The 21251-nt window shown below is 44.9% G+C and overlaps 1 protein-coding gene across 1 annotated transcript; it reads right to left on the minus strand.

Moving 5' to 3' along the window:
* Window positions 1–1810: 1810 nt before the first annotated feature.
* On the minus strand, window positions 1811–17721 carry LOC110090915 (uncharacterized). Its single transcript, XM_072980137.2, has 10 exons — window positions 17607–17721; window positions 13841–13892; window positions 12392–12469; window positions 10704–10763; window positions 9325–9408; window positions 8728–8775; window positions 6746–6787; window positions 5925–5999; window positions 3566–3614; window positions 1811–2278 (listed from the first exon to the last, which is right to left on the minus strand). The coding sequence occupies exons 1-10, from the start codon at window positions 17652–17654 to the stop codon at window positions 2254–2256; spliced, it is 561 nt and encodes a 186-aa protein (XP_072836238.2). The 5' UTR covers window positions 17655–17721; the 3' UTR covers window positions 1811–2253.
* Between the last annotated feature and the right edge of the window lie 3530 nt (window positions 17722–21251).

Raw genomic sequence — 21251 nt, forward strand, 5'->3', positions numbered from 1 at the left:
AGTCTGCACTGTGATGAAGGCTACACCTTTCAGTGAATGCTAGGTAATATCGTTTTGACATGGACACCAGCTAAATTTACTCTCCAAGTTGGACAGTAAAGGGACTGCCATATCCTTCTGTTCCATGGAAACTGAGGGGTTGTGCATTTTGAGTTGGAGGCCACAAATGAACAGTTTGCTGAGTCTTTGCAGGTTATGCTTCTATAGAAATGGAGATGGGCCATTGAGTCTTCATCCTTAGATGTGGATGCTGAGTATGCTTCTAGATGGCTCTTCAAACTTGCAGTCTCTTGCTTTGGAGCTTAATTATCTACAGTTTCCAAGGTTCTAACATTTAGCCAGGATGCGGTTCATACTTTTCTGCTTCTCTACTAATAATAGTGTGTTATTGAATCAATTCTGACTTGTGGCTATACTTTTCAGGGTTTTTCTAGGTACTCAGAGGTGTACTCATTCTCTGTTTTTGGGGGCATCCTAGGGCTGTGCAGCTTGCCCAAGGCCACCTAGGCTGGCTCTTCTGGGATGTACAGTGGGGAACTGAACTCCCAACCTCTGGTACTCCACCAAGATGCCTAGCCTACTGAGCTAATCAGCCACCTCTCTTTTCTTTTTAAATTTTTTGTTGGTCCAGTAAAGTAGTTTTGTTGAGAACCAGTATGATGTATCAGAAAGGGCGACAAACTAGGAATCCAGAGAGCTAGTTTCAAATCCCTGCTTGGCCATTGAATTCAATGGAGAGTAGCACTTGTAAAACGATACCTTAAAAATATTGAAAATGCTATCAGGCATTTTCAGATGCAATTTGGTAACACATAGCAAACACCGAAATAGTCATGTCAGTCCATGAGAAGGGGTGGGGGGGAATCATAGCCGGGTCATGCCTTATAGTGGTGCCTCGCTAGATGATGATAATCCATTCCACTGAAATCGCTGTTTAGCAAAATCATCATCTAGTGAAAAGCATTTCCCCATTGGAATGCACTGAAACCTGTTTAATGCGTTCCAATGGGGAAGAATCGTCGTTGTCTAGCGAAGATCGGCCATAGGAAAGCCGATTTGCGAACTGCCGATCAGCTGTTTAAATCGATGTCTTGCGAAACTTAGGTCCCAAAAACACCTGTTTGCGAGAGCAGAGGGAGCTGTCAAAATTGTCATCTAGCGAAAATTGGTTTGCAAAGCAGGGACCAAACATTGTCCAGCGAAATTCCCCCATAGGAATCATTGTTTTGCGAATCGCTATAGTGATCGCAAAAAGCCAATGTCTAGCGAAAAAACTGTCATGCGGGGTAACTGTCTAGCGAGCCACCACTGTATAAGCAGTAACTCAACAAAAGTGTGCAAACTTTGACCATCACAATATTGCAAATTCCAGGATCTCTCAGGACAAAGCCATACCTGTTGAAATGCTATGAAGTCAACAAATACAACTGTCTGGTGCCTATACACTATAAGCCTTGGGCAGTCTCTTATTCTTTTCTACACATATTGCATTTTTAATTTGTACCAAAGTGGCTTAGCAGAGTGGGAGAGAGCACTGGTGCTGAGTCTTTGTACTGAAAGAAGAAAATAAACTGTCCCATAACAACCACTTGTTTACCTTAAGTGCCAGCAGACTGGAGGAATTGCAATACAAGTAGCTTCAATTAAGTCCGGACTTTGGGTTCTCATTTGCAATTGGAGACCATTGTAACTTGGTCTGCTGGTTTTTATTTTTCCAATATGCTCCTGGTGGCATAATATCTCCATTAATGACCATGACTTCACATATAGGGGGGCCAACAAAAGCACAGAATGAAATAACGGCAGAACATGAAGAAAAAACAAACCTCGCCCAAATTTTATTACAAGTACAGAACTTGAAACTTCTTTGAACAGAATTATCACAAAGGGGTTTTTCTTGGCGTGGAGCAGCAACGCCCATTCCTACGATACACACGCCAACTAAAGTCTTTCTGAATCTGAGGTTGGATGAAGAGAAGAAGTAAGAATGTACAAGTTTTCTGGTTCTACGGGGGGACTTGTTTAATGTTATGAATAGCTTATGCATAGGGCCAGTGGGAAAATGGACAGATATTGTACAGTCAATTAAAAAGGACATGTTGGAAGCTCAGGCAAGGAGCAGAATGGTTAAACTTTAATGGGATCTAGGTAGTCATTTTTCCCCTACAGGAGAAAAATAGGAAGGGTGACCCCATGAGCCATCCACATATAGACTGAAGCTAGTCCCAGTTCACATCTCATAAGGATGTGGTGTCAGGCCTGTGTCACATCATAGGTTCTGTAAAGGAAGTGAAAAAAAGGACAAGAAATACATAAGAATGTAATGAATTATGTTGCTGGAAGACTAGCTGAAGGCATTTGGCTACTTGAGGGCAAGGACACACACACACACACACAGACACACAGAGAGATCTCCATTCTAAATCCAGAAGCTAATTGGGCACTCATTCCTGGCAATAGCATTTTCTGCCACACCTGAGGGCAGCAGGATCACTTCTGGCATGAGGACAAGTTGTGTGACGTTTATCAACGTGTCCTCCCACAGAAGGGAACGGCAAGGGCTCAGAAAGTGCAGCCAATGGGCTTCCACAGCCACTCTATCCTATCACTTGCCAGCTGAGGTGTTTCCCCATTTTGCCCAATGGCAGGGCCACTCCTAGTCAGGATGAGGACTTTGCGTGAGCCTAGTGGCTAAAATGTTCTCTCCCAGCGCACCCTACAGCAGACCTGGGCAAAGCGCAGCCCGCGGGCCGACAGCCACTCCTGTCCGGCCCGCTCATCGCCGCTGAGTAACACTGCGATCTCGTGAGTTTTGACTGTTACTCTTGAGCCGCAGGCTGTGGAGGCTGCGGCTCAAGAGGCTGGAAGCGATCCTTGCGCAGGCGACGTGATGACGCATCACATCGCCTGCGCAGGATAGAAGACAGTCGGAGAGGAAGGCCGCAGGGGAACAGAGGACAGGTGAGTTAGCTCAGTGTTGGGTTTTTTTTCTCCCCCCCCCCCCCGCAGTGAACAAATTACAACGCTCACATAGTTAACTAAAAAAGTTTAAGGAGCTAACTGTGTCAGCCTTGTAGTTTGTTCACCACAGGGCCTCACCCAATGGGGGCCTATTACTACCCACAAATTGGGGCTCTATTACTATCTACCCCTGGACACAGTTCAGATTTTTCATGTGGCCCCTTATAGAAATTAATTGCCCACCCCTGGCCCACAGGCTCAGACAACTGCAAGAAATGGCCAACCGTTTTTAAAGCCCAAATTGGAAGTGACTGTGTGCCTACATCTGTTTTTGAGTGACGGGGGATTGGCTGGAAGCTGCTTGCAAACACCCAGCTCTGAGAACAGGCTTCTTATAGTGGAGGACGGGGGAGAGACATAATTGCTGACTTTATTTGAGGGGGGGGGCATTTGTGGCCCAGAAGGCATGAAAATGTCCTTGGGGGACACACATCTAGCCTTGGAAGAGTCATGCTTTGTGTCCTCCTCCCCAATTTATGAACTCTTATTAAAGACACCGTGAATTGGGGAGAAGGGAAGGGAATTGCTGAATTTGCCCTCTCACCTTGCCCGCTTCTTTCCTCGGCATCTTGGGAATTTTCCCTGTTTACCACCTAGGCACAAAGAGAGAACAAAGATGTGTGTTAGCCCTTCCTTCTATAGCCATGAGCAAAACAGAAAGATCTAGGCTGCCAGCCATGCCTAACTAGATAGAGTTCAACATTTGTCCAGGAGTCAGGAAATAATGGAGCGATGGCAGAGCTTGAAATAAAATAATCATGTTCTAATTTTTTAGGCAAACCCATCAACAAGGGCAACAGCACTAACTTTATAACTTAATCAGGTCCTAATTAATTGATGAGTCACCTGCAACTTTAATATTGTTAACAATTTTAGATTTTTATTTATTTTTTTGCTGGCGCTGTAACCCGTGGGGATTGGATATCCTAAGCACCCCTCGCCAGCTTAAGGACTCATGTCTCTTTTCCTTCACCAGCCCCCATTTTCAGCCCTCCCACCCCACTTTATGCAATATTTGTCAATTTCCTCTCTGGTGGACTTTCCCCTACTTTGGCATGGTGCTGCTGCTTTTCAGCTTTCCTGTTCTGGTTGAAACTGGCTGGAATTATTATTATTGTTTTGTTAGCAGCTTTGAGAAACAGCCAAAGTAGGCAGGAATGGGACAGAAGTGAGGAAGTCACCCCCCCCCCTCCTGCTCTGCCCCAGTGCATATTGCAGGAATGCAGAAAGGTGGTGCAGCCACCGTTTGGTGCGTTAGTGGTCAAGATCTGACCTTGGTCAGAAGACCAGGGGGCGAGTTATTTGAATTCCCCACTCAGTCCTTCCAAGCAGGACTACATTAATGCAAGAATCATGCATAAGAGTCTCTTACACACACACACATACGCCCACTCACTCTCTTCCTCTGTATATATGACATTGTTCTTCTGGTTGCAACTGTTGATTCTAAGTGGGTGGGGAGGCAGAGGATGCTGCCATTCCGGATTGTGGGAAAATGTTCTGCACATACCCCACAGCACTCAAAATATTTCCACTCTTGATTTACTGATAGCTCTTTGTGGATGCTCATTGCTCCACTTCAGTATTGTACTGTGTCAATATTCTCTAACTGGAAATTTAGAGAAAGCCATTGTTCTTTATTTTTTAAAAAATTCATCTGAACAAAAGAGTCCACAGTATTTAGCAAGTGAATGAGCAACGGAAGTGTCACTGAGAGGGGTGGAGAAGATATATAAGATGTAGGTCAGCAGTAAGGTTTAATTCATCATCATCTTCCTCACCGTTTTAGAACTGCAGAGCTGGAAGGGGTCCTACGGATCATCAAATCCAGCCCTTCTCAAGGATTTTGAACAGGTTGTTTGATCCATGCTTTAGGGCCACATTCTGCAGTATGGCACTTCACAGATGTGTTAGAGTAATGGGCTGATGACACAGGCTGTTAACCCCACTGTTTGGGGCACCGCAGGGATGGCATGGTGCGCTCTTAAAAATGGCAATCAGACAACGTCCTTGTCGGAGTCCGCCAGCCTAGCTCCAGAACGTTCCTGCCTGCGCTCTTCTGGCCCATCCATGCCAAGGGGCTTCTAGTTTTCTGGTGCAGGCAGGTTTGCTTTGATTTACGTAGATCAGTTCCAGTATGTCTGACTGCTGGAACTAATCCAAAGCAACCCATCCTCTTGCAATTTGCCAATATTGTCATCACAAGCATCCTTCAGTGTCGAGAGATTATGGTAACATGCTCTGTATGGAGGACTTGGAACAGCGTCTAGTGTTTTGACGTACGTGAAGCTGGAATATCCTCTCCAGGGCACAAAGCCTGGGTAAAATAATGTAGAGGATAGGCTGTTACCCAACCAGCAAATCCCCCCTCTCCACGTCACTGAAACAGTTCAATGGAAAGGCAAGAGCCAATACAAATGGTTTCAGCAACATCACAGGAGTTGACAGTATGACACGAACTGCCTCCAGCTCCGGATTTTGCCTCAAGGTCAACTCCTGAAGCCTTTTCCATCAATGGATATAGCCATAAGACAGTGGAGGTTTGAAGTCAGAGTTTTCCTTCTCCTAGATGGGATGCCTTCCAGGGCTGAATGAGTCCCACCTCCCTAGCCTGTTCCCTCATGGCATGGACAGCGATGGCGGTGCCTCAGCGAGGGTTTGAAATCAGAGCTTTCCTGTCAAGTGGCTTAATAAGCAAGCCACTTCAGAATATTGGCAAATTAATCACTTCTCCTGCTCAGCTGAAAGCAGGGGGAGTGATTTTTTTTTACTGCATGTAGACTATCACTGATATGCTACATCACTTTAAAAATTAGAAAAAAATATTTTCTTGGCTGGCCTTAAAGGTCCTGTCAAGAACAGCATGCAGACAACAACCGCTCATGCTGACCACTCATACTTACAGGTGAGAATGAGAATGCCAAGGATGAAGAGAATGGCGGCAGCAATCAGACCCCATTTGCGCAGGGAGGGATAATCTGCAAAGGGAGGAGAAAAACAGGCGAGCCTCAGATGTCATCTGAAGATGAGCCAATGCTGATGGATGAGCAATGTCTGGGGTTGGAGATGGCACAGTTTAGGAGAATGGAAAGACATTTCAGACAGCTACCGCCTCTTATCATGTACAGTCTATACTTTTTCTTTGTTTCCCCTTCTTTCCTCCAACTGAACAGGTTTTTCAGACAAGCAAAAGCCTACAACATCTGTTTCACAAAAACAAAGGTTGCATGAGTGTATCTAGTGTCTCCTGTGTATTACATTTGTGAAATAAAAAAACAGAACTTGGAAAAGTTACTGTTTTGGATTACATTTCTCAGAATGCTCCAACCACTAAAGCCTATGGTCAAGTCAGTTTGGAGGCTTGGAGACTTGCAATCCCCAAAGTTATTTTGTAAGCTCCAGGAGACTCCACCTTATGTTCAAAACCCTTGCCAATTTTTAAAAGAAATGGAAGAAAGGTTATTGATTAAGTCGAGTGGCACACTTTAGTACCCAGTGTCAGCAAATTTGAGACTTTCTTCTCCTTCCTCTCCCTGCTCAAGCATTACACGGGGAAAGCCTTCCTCCGGAGGGCTGCTCTACTCAGCAGAGCATTTTTTTTACTGCCCAGGAGTTGCCGTAGGAGGAAGGAATCTCATTTCTTGCAGAAACAATGGGATCCAGTGGAAATACCCTGCTGCAGGCCAGCCTTGCTCTGTATCTCTTTCCCCAGTTTAGGACATACCGTAATAGAAAATTGGATCACGATAATCTTTCTTCTCAACATCTGTGGAAAGAGAAAGAATGTGAGATGGTCAAAAATGTGCAAGCCTTACCACTGAAGGGCCATCAAGATCCTGATACAGACTGCAGGAACTGTCCTCAACCTTGTGTATGGTGCCTGTAGTGTTCTTCCCTACTGCACCAGAAAAATATGGGAAAATATTCTAAAGTTCCCTCTTATAGTGAACCCTATTGTCCTACACACCTTGAAGGCAGAAGAAATAATGGTTGAACTATAGGAGGCAACTTCTACCTCCTCTAAAGAGTTCAAATGGCATGAAAACAACTCTGCAGAATCAAGGAGGAGGAGTATGTCTCCATCTGTTTCCCATTTTTGTAACTAATGTGAGGTTGTGGATAAGAGTGACAGACTTAGATTCAGGAGACCTGGGTTCAAATCCCTGCCTGGCCATGGAAATTCACTGGGACGTGGCACTGATAAAGCCACTCTTTAAGAATCTCTCTTGAAAATCATATCAAGATTGCTGTAAATTGCCTGTGACTTGACAATACATCACATATTTTTCACTTGCCCCCACAACCATAGATTTTTGTAGGGTGTTGCTTCCGTGTAGAAGGTTTCGCAAGTTACCATGTGTTTTTTAAACACATACACCTTTATATACATTTAGGTGGTATAGAGAAATGGATTATGTGTTGGGGGGAAGGATACAATAGCTAGACACTATGGAGCAGTGGTTAGAATGCTAAATTGGGACTTGACCGGCCCAGGTTTGTGTCCCTATTGAGCTATGAAAATTAATTTGGGCCTGTCACCCTCTCTTACCTGATCTACTTCACAAGGTTGTTGTGAAAATAAAGCAGGGCATAAGAAGAGCCAAGTACATTACTTTCCTCTCACTGGGGGCAGATGGGACAGAAATGTAAATGATAAATAAATAATCTTTCATTCAACCTGTCTAACAAGTTAGAGCCCCAATGGCTGAGGCTAAAATTTAGGATTGAGTTGGACTGATTTACATCTGATTTAATCTGGGCTGATTTACATCTGCTTTTACATCATCAGGTCAATGGGGAAAAATGCAGAACAGACTGTCCCAGTCCAGTTCATATTTCCCACATTGTTTTTACCCATGTGGTCACGCCCAGAGTCAGGAAGGAAGAAGGCTCTGTCTCCAATAAGCCATATTTGTTTCCCACCTGCCCCTACAAGCAAGCCCCCCCCATTTTAAAAAATATGGTGCTGCTTTCTGTGCAAAATATTTTTCAAGATGCAATGTTCTTTGAAATGCATGGTGTACCTTTACATGGACTACTGGATAGTTCAGTGGTTTAGGTATTGAGCTTCAGAGCCAGAGGCTGGGAGATTGATTCCTTGCTGTGGCTTGTTGACAGGGGACTGGACTCAATGGTCGATAGGGCCCCTTCTATCTCTGCAGTTCTAAGTTGTTGATGATGATTACAAAATACATGGCAGCTTGAAAGCTACCCAAAAGCTACATGATGGTGTTCATCTGGTTCCAAAGAAGTATGTGTGTTTGGAGAAGGTGGGAAGGGGAGAAGATCTGTTATTACCAGCATTAAGCTTTCTAACACCTGGCAAATATTTAAGCTACTCTTGGTAAAATCTATCACCAACATTTAATAAACCCTCTTTGAATGTAAGCCTTCTTCCTCCATTACATCTCAAGACATGACACAGACAACATAGCCCGAAGATCAAGCCTCTTTTCCTTCTGTTCCCCACCCTCACCTACTTTTGCAACATCATGCCTGAGAACCATATTTGCGATGTTCAAAGCCTGGATGCTTTTTGTGTTTTTTCTGTTAGCCTAAGAAACATATTAGCCCAGAATACATTTTGAATTTTGCTTTACAGACATGGTGGCAGCCTTTGCTTTCATTGCACAGATCCATAAGTTCTCCAAGGAAAATAGAAAAGTAGCTAAAATTTCCCTCCCACTTTTTCAACTTTCTAGATACCTGTCCTCTTCTCATGGTCAACAGATGACTGCTCAGCTTTAGTAACCTCTGAAAAAGACAACACAGTAAGGTCATTTGTGGTGAGTCTTGTACATCTGGGTCCTTCTGCTGGGCTGTCTCTCCCTTTCCTTCAATTGCCCAGCTTGCATTCTCAAATACAGTGGTGCTGTGCATAGCGACAGTAATCCGTTCCGAAAAAATCATCGCTATACAGATTTGGCACTATGCAGGGCAAAAAAGCCCATAGGAACGCATTGAAACATGTTTAATGCGTTCCTATGGGCAAAAAATTCACCGTTCTGCGAAAACCCTCCATGCAGCCGCCATTTTCGCTGCCCGGTAAGCGAGGAAAGGGCGCGAAAACACTGCAGGTGGCCATTTTCTTTACCCGCTGGCCATTTTGGAACCGCCAATCAGCTGTTTAAAAAACATCGTTATGCAATAATCGTAAGTGAAACGCTTACCGATCATTGCAAAACGATGTTTTCCCATCTAAAACATCGCAATGTGATCGCTTTTGCGATCGCAAAAAACACATTGCTATGTGGATTCGTCGTTAAATGAAGCACTCGTTATACGGGGCACCACTGTACTCACCTGCAGGACTACTGGATCCCATACTGCTGATAGTGGTAAGGGCTTCCACTGTTGTCACTGCTTCTGTTGTAAGTGCATCTTCTCCTACAAATCAAGAAAAAGAATGTCAGACAAGCCCCCACCACTGCTGAGTCACTGGCCTCCACTGTCTTATTCTGAAACAAATTCTGAAACATCAGGTTTGGCTCTCAACAAAATACATTGTCTTGCAAGAAACCTGTTGTCGGTTTTAGCCAGCCAACTTGTCATGCAATCTTCCGACATCCTATTCCCCTCCTTTCCTCCTGGGTTTCTGTGGTTTCCAATCCTCCTCCTCTGTCTCCCAGCAATATTTTCCTTCTAACTACCCAATCCACCTTAAAAACTTCAAAGGCAATCAGAGATTGTTAACTTATTACCACGGTTCTTGCCGTCATCTCTTGCCTGGGGTAATTCAACCGCCCACCACTGTAGCTGATTACAAAACCTCCTAGAAAAGAACTGTCTATGAAACAGTCTTAAAAGTCATTACCAGGTGTAAAATACTAGTCTCCTTACTTTTGGCCATGTATAATTGACAATTTCAGCCCTATATAATTTACAATCAGGTTGTTTCTGCTATTGTTACTCTATGCCAGGGCTTCTCTTACACCTACTAGCCTCTGTAGCCTTTCGCAGTACAAAGTTTCAATGGAAGTCATTAGCTGGTGTGAAATGCCCTATTGGTTCACACAATTTGCAATTTATATCCCTACTCAACCAACCACTGTTTCTTATTTTGGTGCCATATATAAATGCATAAAAATTGGCATGCAATCTCACCTTTATGTCTGAGGCAGTGGACCTAATCCACCAAAGCTCACATTAAAATAGAGTAGGGCCCCCTCCATCCACAGATCCATTCATCTGCTGCCGGAAAATATTAAACAACACTCCCCCACATATTTATACATATTTCCAGGGTGTACTTACCAGAACTGGCTATCAGAGGGTGCCAGAGACCATGTTCTGTACGTCCTTCACTATATTTGTGTTTGTCAGCATCCACAGGTGAGTGGGGGCTTGGGACCTAGCCCTACTATATAACAGATAGTCTTCAAGATGTCCCAACATTATTGCTTTTTGTCTTTTACATTTTCATTTCGGTTTTTGCCTGATAAATACCTCTTCCAACAGTCATGCAACATTTCATAGCCATTGAACACACTCACTCCTCCTTGGGGGTGCCCCCACCATCAAGATTTTTGGACTCTGGCAATCTCTGGAATTCTTCCCAGCCTCCTGCTCCCTCCCTTTTGCATTGAGATGATGGCTATGCAGGGGGCACGCGCTTGAAAAATTGAGACTGACTGCTATCATTATGGAAGGATTCCAGCACAAAGCTTTTCTTGAGTACCTACCATTGGTTGGTGCATCCTCTTGCTGGAAGTTTGACTCCGTATTTGCATCTTCAGGCCAGTCTGCCTTACCAAAGGAGGAGAGAAAGGAGGAAGAGATGGTTAGAAGGATCAGCAGCTTGAGACAGAGGAACTGAAGCTGATGGTGCAGACACCTCTCTTTTCTTTGGTCTGTGTTCAAACAGAGGTTACAGGTATTTGTACTGTTTCAGAAACCTGCCAAACCTATTTGATCAACCAAAGCAGCGGTAGGTGCATACCATGGGAAACCAGATCTTTACGAAGCTGTTTTAATTCAAACCACTCCTCTTTCTCAATCCTATGAACCAGTTCATGGACTTCAAAACAAAGTCTCATTTCCCAAGAAAGAGGTTTACACACCATTAACTGATTTCCCTCCACTTGTTTTGGGTTGGCTTATTAAAGTATCATACTAATATGGGTGTTCAATTCTGGACTTGGCTTCTTGTTCAGCACCACTGCCTCTGCATTCTATTCGGCTTGAAGAACGCCACATTTTGCCAGTCCTGTGACAGTTTGCCAGTGCTGAGATTCTGATCCCTAGGTAATATTACTCCATTTGTCCTTAAGTGACATTTTCCAATTTCATGCAACATTTGGGATTCTTGGAACTATCCCCAGACGCTTTAATATGGGGAGTGCCCAGGGTGTTCCTGGTCTTCACCTAATAAAAAAAAACCATGAGCTTCAAATAGCACCAAGTCAGACCTGGAAATGTACAATAACAGAGAATCAAAACCTTCCCTGCTTCTTTCTTCTCAGGCTTACTTCCTGCTGCAATTCAACACCAATGTCCCCCAAAGAAAGGCACATTTGAATAGCGGCTGCTGTTTTCTCTCCCTCCCACTGCCACCTTTCAATGCCAGAAGGAAAACAAAGACTTTAAGATCTGGCGTGCATGCCTTAATCATCTTTGAGGGGCACAGCTGGAAGGGACCCCATGGACCATCAAGTCCAACCCCTGTCAAGGTGGCACAGTGGGGGAATCAAACTCCCAGCTTCTGCCTCTGAAGCCAGAGACCTAAACCACTGAGCTATCCAGCAGATCTTTTCTATTTCCTTTTCCCCACCCTGTCTTTCACAAATACAGTACCAGGTCTAACAAAGAGTTTTTGTGCCTCTCAAAGCTTGCACACAGTTTTGGGACTTAAAAACGGTTAGCTAATTAAAGCTATGGCTCTAACATGGGTTTTGATCATGGGTGCATCAACATTTTCAGGAAAGAAAGCTCACAGATTCCACGGAGGTCAAAGAGGTCAGAAGAAGTGGTTAAACAATTGAAGACAATACAGCCCTTGTACTTTATTTTAAAAAAAAATGAAATAAAATGCAACTTTGGGAGGAGTGAATTTATAGTGGCAAAGTAGCATAAGATGTTCGTGCTTGACCCTTTCTCTATTAGAAATCAAGTGGTGTGGATGTGATTTCAGTTTCTCAGACTGAAATCACATCCACGCCACCCCTGCTTTCCCTAAAGTATTAAGATTACCCTTCAGATTCTTAAAAGAATAAGCAAAGCCAATTCTTCTGGGGATGGGCATGTGGATACTAACGGAAAATAAAGGAAGGATTCCCATCAAATGGGCAATCAATGCTACCTTCCCCCACCCAGACGTAAACTGCTGTTAGCCACATTGACTAGAGTCCGTCTGTTGGTTCCTAAGACTCACGTGTTGAAAGCAAAGAGGGTTCTGTTGTGTTTTCATCTGTGTTGTCCTGCTTGTATCCAATGGCTGGCGTTGTGCTTCCTGAAATTAAAAGAATACAGAGAGTCAGAATAACATGGCTACTGAGCATGCTCCTATTACTGAACTTCTTGGGGCAAGGGTTCCCAACAGATCTGCTTGGACTACAACACCCAGAAACCCCAGCCAGCAGAGCTGAAGGCTTCTGGGAGCTGCGATCAAAGAACATCTGGGTTACCCAAGTTTGAGAACCACGGCGTTAAGGAATTCCTCCCCCCCATGGGAGGAGAGTCATCCTTTTGAAAGCATTCTTTCCTGAAAGAACCATCCACTCCATGTCTGATTTAAAAATGAAACACTGTACAGGGTGAGATCAGTTCTTGATCATCCCAAGAGTGCAGGAGACATAATAATGGGCTCAAGCTACAGGAAGACAAATTTACGCTGATCATCAGGAAAAACTTCTTAACTGTCAGAGGAGTATGACAATGGAACCAGTTACTGCAGGAGGTGGTGAGCACTCCAACACTGGAGGCATTCAACAGAAAATTGGACCACCCTTTGCCAAATCAGCTTTGATTTGGATTCCTCCATTGAGCCAGGGGAGTGGGGGTTGGAGTCAATGGCCATACAGGCCCCTTCCAACTAAATTATTCTATGATTCTGTAAGATCATGGGCCTTGAAATGGTCTCCTTTGGTTTCCTGAAGTTCCCTTTGACTACTCTAACTTCTGCTCACCTCCTTCAACCTAGACCACTGTTTCCCAGCCTTGGGTGCCCAGATGGACTAAAACTCCATAAAGTCTTCAGCACTAACTGTGCTAGCCAGGATTTCTGGGCATTGCCTTCCAAGAACATCTGGGAAATCAAGGTTGAGAACTATTGGCCTAGACTGATATATCTGAGTTGCTCATGGTGCTTCACGAAATGATCCTCACTCTTCTCTCAGTGCTCCTTTGGAAATATCTTGCCTACATTCCTAAAAGACAGGGGGAAGCCATAACTGCCCACATCTCCACCTTACTGAGGAAGGAGGGGAGCTTTTGGGAGATCTCAGGGCACTGGCTAAGGTCTCAAGGACTGGCCATCTTTCTCTGGGTCTCCAAGCAGGGAGACACATCTCCGAGGGAGCAGTGCTGAAGGATCTTGGCATGTGGGGTGGCTTGGAAGAAATTCCCACTTAGCTGGCCTCAGAGCTCACAGGCTCAGCTCAAAGGGTGGGTTGGGCTGGCTTCCTGGGCTTGCCTCTCTCCCAATGTTTACCTGTCCGATCCCCTTGCCTGGTTCCTGGTTTGGGGCCTTAGATCTCACAGAATGGGGTGCTTTTGTCCTGGAAAGTCTGTGGTGTATAAACCCCCTGCCAGCTACTGGCACAAGGGTGAGCCTTGCAACACCCACCTAGAGCAAGGTTTCGGGAAGAGGAAAACAGCTTACCTTCCACATCGGCAGTGGCTGCAAGGGTCGCAAGGGAAAGCAACAAGATCAGCTGGGGAGGGGGAGGAAAGCAAATAATGTCAGCTGTGATGTTCCACGTCCAGGCTGCGTCCAATGCGGATTCTCCCAGAGCTCAACTGTGCACCAGCATGAGATGAAGACATATTCAGAGCCAGCCCAAGCCTTTCTATGGCCTGAGCCAAAAACACAAAATAGGACCACCTTCTCATGTAGTCTATAAAGGCAACTGGAGTGGTGGATGAAGTTTTCTTAAATAGTGATGACCGGGCGGTGTTCTGCACAACACCTGAAGATTACAGGCTAGTTTAAAGAGGCTTAGGTCTCTGGCTGTAGAGCCAGAAGTTGGGGGTTCAACTCTCCACCGTGCCTCCTTGACAGAAGCTGGACCCAGTGACCTGTAGGGTTCCTTCCAGCTCTGCACTTCAAAGATTATTATCATTATAGAGGGGTGCAGGGCAATCTGCATGACACACAGCTCACTCTCTTCAATTACTGGGCTGCTCCCTTTACCTAATGATAGTGCTCTTCCCAATTGGAAACAGAATACAAACCCATCCATCCAAACAGTTCAGTAGATTCTCCTAAGAGGAGCCACCATTCCCCTGCTGATAGTGTATACATGTACAAACACTCTCCTGTAGTATCATCGTATTTCTTTGGACTACAAAGCCTAGCATCCACCAGCCAACACACTCACTGGCCATGCTGGCTCCAGGATTCTGGGAAATATATATACAGTATATTTAAAATACATAACATTTGCAAGCTCTGCTTCGAACTATGGCTTTCTCGAGCTGTCCATTTGCTTGTGTATGTTATTAGTTTTACGTCTCCTTCTGACTGCCATGTTTAAAACAAAGAAAGGCAAACACGTGCAAAAAGAACCTCATTCACTAAGAAAAAACAAAAGGAAAAATAATCTGGTAGAATAGATGCTAGAATTTGTTCCTTTTTTCCTGCAGGGCTGTTGGTAGTAGATGGGCCTGAGTTGGCTGCGACAGTCCAGCTGTAAGAAATCTTTCCTGCACCCACTTTCCTTTCACTCAAGCACGGCTGTGCAGCAAGGGGATCCCATGGAAATGTAGGAGAGCCTTCGCAAATACATAGACCTTCTGTAGCTTTAATAGCTGCAGGGAACAAGAAATTTCAGCCAATGGAGACTTTTCAGTGACCATTTCCTGATCCATACACTTATTAAAAGTAAAAAAAATCCCTGTCCTCCATTTCATATAGCAGACTATAGTAGTAACAGGTGCACAATTCCTAGTCTTCCTGCCTTGCTTTATTTTTAAAAATGCAGATTTCTACCAGTTGTGTACAGCAGTGTGCACTTGATATATATGGACGATACGGGCTAATACCTCGAAGTCCCGAGATGGTTTTGTAACTAAGATTATCAGGAATGGGATTCAAAGTGCAAGCCTCCATCTTACTCAGAAGTAAGTCTTGAAATGTTTTTTCCCTGAGATTTACTCTTGCATAAGTAAATATAGGATCACAGCCTCTCTTCTGATTAGATAGCCCTGTTCAAGTGTGCATAGCTACAAACAGGCTTTCTTTTAAAAATATGAATTAGTATACAAAATAGAGGCACAGTTGTTTTGCTTGTGTATAGTGTATCGGAGCATCAGACTTTAGGTTGTCCTTGCTGTCGAATTGTAATTTGTATAAAGTGAACAGACTTGCTTACAAGCCATTCCAGATTGCCAGAAATGTATATTTACACACTCTTTTGCAAATGGCTTGTGATTTAAACCGTACTTGATAATTTGTAAATATTAAAATCTGCAGGAAACACGGCCAGCATATTTTCTCCATATGAAAGTAAATTTGGGATTATATGGAGAGATGACCACAAATGGAGAAAATAACATAAATGGATGGGTTTTAGCAAGTTATTAATCATGATTAATAATTTTTTAAAAGAAACTAGGACTAATACTTAAGCCTGTTGGTTTAACCGGCAGCCTTTTATACTTTTAAGGTCATTTATTAAAACTTATTGTTTGCCTCTGTTTCTTTAAGTCACAGGGCTAACTCAATAAATGTTGTAGCCTGAGTAAGATTCTCCACTCAGGGTGATACAAATATATAATATATAATACGAAGTACAAATGGTCAATCAAGTTATTTTGATCCCTGCTGCAAAAACAAAATGAACACAAACCCATACAAACACAACAGATTCCTCCACCCTGGCAGTAAAAACATGACAACAAATTAATTAAAGCACTGATTATTTGCTGCATTTTCCTTGCACCCAGAATGTACTGCTTGAGCTGCACCCCACCCCAACCCCCTGTATTTAAAGCAATGTTTGGGTTCCCCCTTCCCCCCCCCCACATTGGGGCTACATTACAGCTTGCGCTGCAGAGAAATTCAGTGACCCATGTGGCAACCAGATGGCTGAGAAATTGTACAAGCCCTTGTTTTCACGTGATTGAACAGAGCAAGTCAATTTCAAATTCTGTATTGTCTATTTCAGTTACCCCATTTAGATTCCTCATACCACAGCTGCAAAAGTCAACAAGAAATTTGTTCTCCCATAATAATAATAATTCCTCCCCCCCCCCCAGTTTTTAACACCCAGCCGCAATGCTACCAAAAAGCAAATGAAGTATCCCAATATACGTCGCATGATCAAATTTTGAAACAAACAGAGACAGTAAGTGCACAGCATGGAAAAATTACTTTTGTGGCCGTGCTGATGGAGGATTCTGAGAAAAGGCAACTTTCTCGTGCTGCATATGAAACATTCAAACATATACACGTGACCCCACCCTAGACATGGACCAACACTGTATTAAATACCCATCTCCTCAATCTAAAGGCTATTTCTGACTCAACAGCTCTTCTGAGATCTCCGGCCTTCTGTATAGGTCCGAGTCTTCACAGATGGAGAGATACTGACATTTCCCCCCAACGGAAGATGCCCTTTGATTCCAGCTGCTGCTGACATGGTGACTTGCTGTAGGAAAACTCCCGAGGAGGAGATGAGAGTCATCATGATAAAGCAGTCCGAGGAGGCACCTCTGAGCTGTCAGCCTTCTAAGGCCAAGAAAAGAGGCTGTTGGAGTTGATTAAAACCCAGCGGGGCCTCTCGCTCTCTCTGGGATGGATTGGGTTTTTTAAAGCCTCTCCTACTGGATTCCTTCCAAACCAGTCTGTTCTTGTCCCAAAGTTACTGAAATTAACCAGCCTCTCTCTTCACTTCTGGCATTATAAGTGAGAAGCTTAATGCCTTCTTGTTTCTTTCTCCTACCATCATCCCCACACACACACCCAGTGATGCTCAAAAGTTTGGAATCTTAGCTTTCTCTTTTTCAATTTGAAGATGTCAGAAGACGAAGAAGCCCTCTGAGAGAGGGAAGCAGAGATGGGAGTAAAGAAAAGCATCCAGCGACACCTGCGGATGGTCGCACATACTTGTCCCTCTGGATTCTGGCCTCCACAATCCAACCCCTCGGCTTATATCTCTCAGTCCCCTCTCCTCCCACTCCAGTATTATTTCGACCATGTGGTTTTCGTTTCCTCAGGCCCCTCGTTCTTCTGCCTCCAGACCCAGCACACAGGGTTAACCGGCCAGCATGATTTCCTCACACGCTCCCCTCCAAAGCTGGCAAATTGTTCCAGACAGGAAACAATGACAGGGTGGTGGAGGAGAGATGTGGTTATTATTAGAAGAAAGAGCTGGGTGGTCTGGACTATGTCAGGGAGAACATAGACCGGGATGAGGGTCACTCACCTTCATGGCGGGTGCTCCAGAGCGCTGGGCGTGCAGCATGCCGGGCATCGGCGAGTGAAGAAAAGGCCCAAACAGTCATTTCCTCCTTTTACCGCTTCCTGGCACGATGGAGCCGGCGTGAGTCATAGGGCACGTGTTCTTACATTTCTAAATGTGTGGGTATATATAAAGCCCAGCAGCAGCATGCACATGTGTATACTTCAGAGCATTATACGGAAGTTCCACAGCTCTTGGTAACATGATGACACGCAACACTAGTAACCAAACCTAGACATTATTAAGAGAAGAATGGAAACAACTCGCTCCTTTCTCCTTCTTGGCATGGGTGGGAGCAACTAAGGCCAGGAATTCTCCACAGACATTGAACAAAGACAGATGGGTACACAGTTGAAGCTGATCAGAACACTCCTTTGTCCCAGAGGAAGAAGTTTAAAAGAACAAATTGGAGATGCTGACATTGTGAACTGGTATAAAGACACCATATTTCCTGGTGTATAAGATGACCCCCCAACATTTCCACTCAAAATATAGAGTTTGTTATATACTCGCCGTATAAGACTACCCCCTCTTCTGCACACCTTCCACACACCAAATAAAAGGTGCTATTCATTGTCACCATTGTACAGCCGCAGCGTGACCGCAGCGCCTCCGGCCCACCCCTGCATCTCCCTGTGACGGCACTAGTGTGCAAGTGCGCATGTGTGAGCTATGCGTAGACAAAGGGGGGGCTGGAGCGCCACTGCTTCCCGCTGAGCAGAACAGGCTGGTCACGTCAAAAAGACTGGCACCCCTGTCTCGCTGCTGATGCTCGTCGTGGCCGTGCTGGATACCGTGCAATACTGGACGGTATGTAGAATGAGGTGGGCAGGCATCAGGAGGCTACTATGGGCACTGGGCGAGCATCGGAAGGCCACTATGGGCAGCTATGTCCATCCCAACTGAAGTGCACCTGGCGTATAAGACGACCCCCCCACTTGGAGGCATGTTTTTCAGAGCAAAAAAGTAGTCTTATACGCCAGCAAATACAGTAGTTAGGTGGAAATGTTACAAAGCTGGTCTTCATTTTATATCAGTGATTCCCAGCCTCAGGTCCCCCTGATGTTCTTGGACTACAACTCCCAAAAAAATCCTGGCCAGCAAAGTTTGTGGTGAAGGCTTTTGGGAGTTTTAGTCCAAGAACCTCTGGGGACCACTATTTTATATCTTCCAAGATGGAGAATTTGCATTTTCCAGTATAAGAAATGGAGACCAAGATACAAATGAAACAGCCTGCATTGTAGGAGAATTCAAGGCGCCATCCTGTTATGCTGTTCCAGTGGAGATGCACTCTGTGCATGCTCTGAGACCATGCTGCCTTCTGTGCTGAAAAGCAAAGTATTTCCTTCAAAAAGCAACATCCTAGAGCTGTCCTTGCTTACTACAAAAGGGCACTAAGAACCAGCCCAAACTGTCCAGATGAGGTCCAGATGAGCATGGGCCCTTTCCGTTTCGTGAAGCTGGAGAAAACTTGCCTAGCAATCAGCAGAGGACTGGGACTCAGCTCAAAATATACAGTGGTGCCTTGCTAGACGATGATAATCCATTCCACTGAAATCGCTGTTTAGCGAAATCATCATCTAGCGAAAAGCATTTCCCTATTGGAATGCACTGAAACCTGTTTAATGCATTCCAATAGGGAAGAATCGTCGTTGTCTAGCGAAGATCGGCCATAGGAAAGCCGCTTTGCGAACCGCCAATCAGCTGTTTAAATAGCTGTCTTGCGAAGCTTAGGTCCCGAAAACACCCGTTTTGCGAGCGCGGAAGGAGCTGTCAAAATCGTCGTCTAGCGAAAATCGGTTTGCGAAGCAGGGACCAAACATTGTCCAGCGAAATTCCCCCATAGGAATCACTGTTTTGCGAATCACTATAGCGATCGCAAAAAGTAAAGGTCTAGCGAAAAAACTCATGTGGGGGTAACTGTCTAGAGAGGCACCACTGTAGTCCTCTTCTGCTCTTCTATACCCACACAAAACCTCTATCAATCCTATGGTATGGCAGGACTGGTTGTAGCACTCCTTGCCACAGGATGTGGTGACGGCATTTGGCCTAGGTGCCTTTAAAAAGGGATTGGACAGATTTCTGAAGGAAAAGTTCATTGCAGGTTACAAGCCATGATCGGGATGTATCATCTCCAGGCTTAAAAGGAAGGGACCTCAAAATGCCAGATGCAAGGGTGGTGTATCAGGAGACAGGTATCTAGTTGTCTCGTGTGCTCCCAGAGGCATCTGGTGGGGCCACTCTGAGATACAGGAAGCTGCTCTAGAATAGTCCTTGGCCTGATCCAGCAAGGCTCTTATGTTCTTATGAGAAGGACTCATGCATTCCAGAAGTGTCTAGTCCCGTTGCAGTTGCCAAGAAAGTTCCTATCTAGATCCATAGGAGGTGTTTGAGACATTTTTTGAACCAGAGGAGAGAAAAGAATAGGATTGAGGGATTTACAAGTAAATAATTTTTTTTAGAAAATGCATAGTGTGGGAAAGATTCTGGATCTTTTTCTTCACATTAATGTGCTCCACAACAACTGTTCTGTTGTCTTGTATCAACACCAACAATAATTACGGCCAAAAGTTACACCTGCCGAAGGAAAATGACAGAAAATCGGAAGTACAGGGGCCACTCTAAGTAGAAGAGTCCCTCTAAAATCAGTGCTTCCCAACCTTGGATGCCCCAGATAATCTTGGACTACAACTCCCAGAAACCTCAGCCACCACAGCTAGTCGTGAAAGGCTTCTGGGAGTTGCAGTCCAAGAACGTCCGGGGGGGGGCATTCTACTTAGAGTGGCTCCTACACTTCTGTTGTTGTTTTTTTTAATTTGAAGCGGCTGACAATAGCAAAACGCAACAAAATACAGTAAAAAACCTATTAATGCCACAGTAAAACAAAATTTCCTTCTTTATGGCCAAGTCAGCTATGGATGGGTTCAAGAACAAAGTCCCTTTCCTGAACTTTATTGGTTGTGACACGTTTGTTTGTAACCTTGCTCTGAAGTGTGAATGCCACCCGTAGGGGCTTTGAATTCAGAGGGGGGGAGCTTTAAACAAAAACGCTGTGTTGCTGGTCTTTAACAATTAACTGTACAGTGCACAGAAATTAAAACATCTATAGGGCAAGAACCCTCCTATTTGCACAAGGGTTAAGTTTCCTTCCAAAGAAAACTGTGCAGGTCCCCCCCCTCCATTCCTTCCCATTTAACCCCGTGGGGGATGCCCGACATGCTCCAGTTGCCGCTGTCCTGGAGATCTTCCAAATACGCGTGTGTCTCCTTCACACGTTCTCTTTTCAGGCAATGCACTGAACATCGTTGACTGTCCATTTCAGTCTCCGGTTCCGTGCCATCGGAAGGGGGGGAGGGTGGCTCGCAAGATTGCGGGACCTCTCCCCAGCCCTCCCCCCCTCCTAGCTAGGTTGCGGACAAGCCAGGAGGAGGGGGTCGCCTTCCCGGATTCCCACCCCCCCATAGCCCTCCTCAGAGGAGAACCACCGTCTGTCACCAGCGGGAATCCCGCCCCCCCCTCCGGGTCCCCCACAAGCCCTATGGAAACTTTTTATTAATTTTTTTTCCATCCCACCCCTGTCCCTTCCCCTCCCCACGCGTCGGGGGCGGG

This window comes from Pogona vitticeps, chromosome 9, assembly GCF_051106095.1.
Source record: "Pogona vitticeps strain Pit_001003342236 chromosome 9, PviZW2.1, whole genome shotgun sequence".
In the NCBI taxonomy this organism is placed as follows: domain Eukaryota; kingdom Metazoa; phylum Chordata; class Lepidosauria; order Squamata; family Agamidae; genus Pogona; species Pogona vitticeps.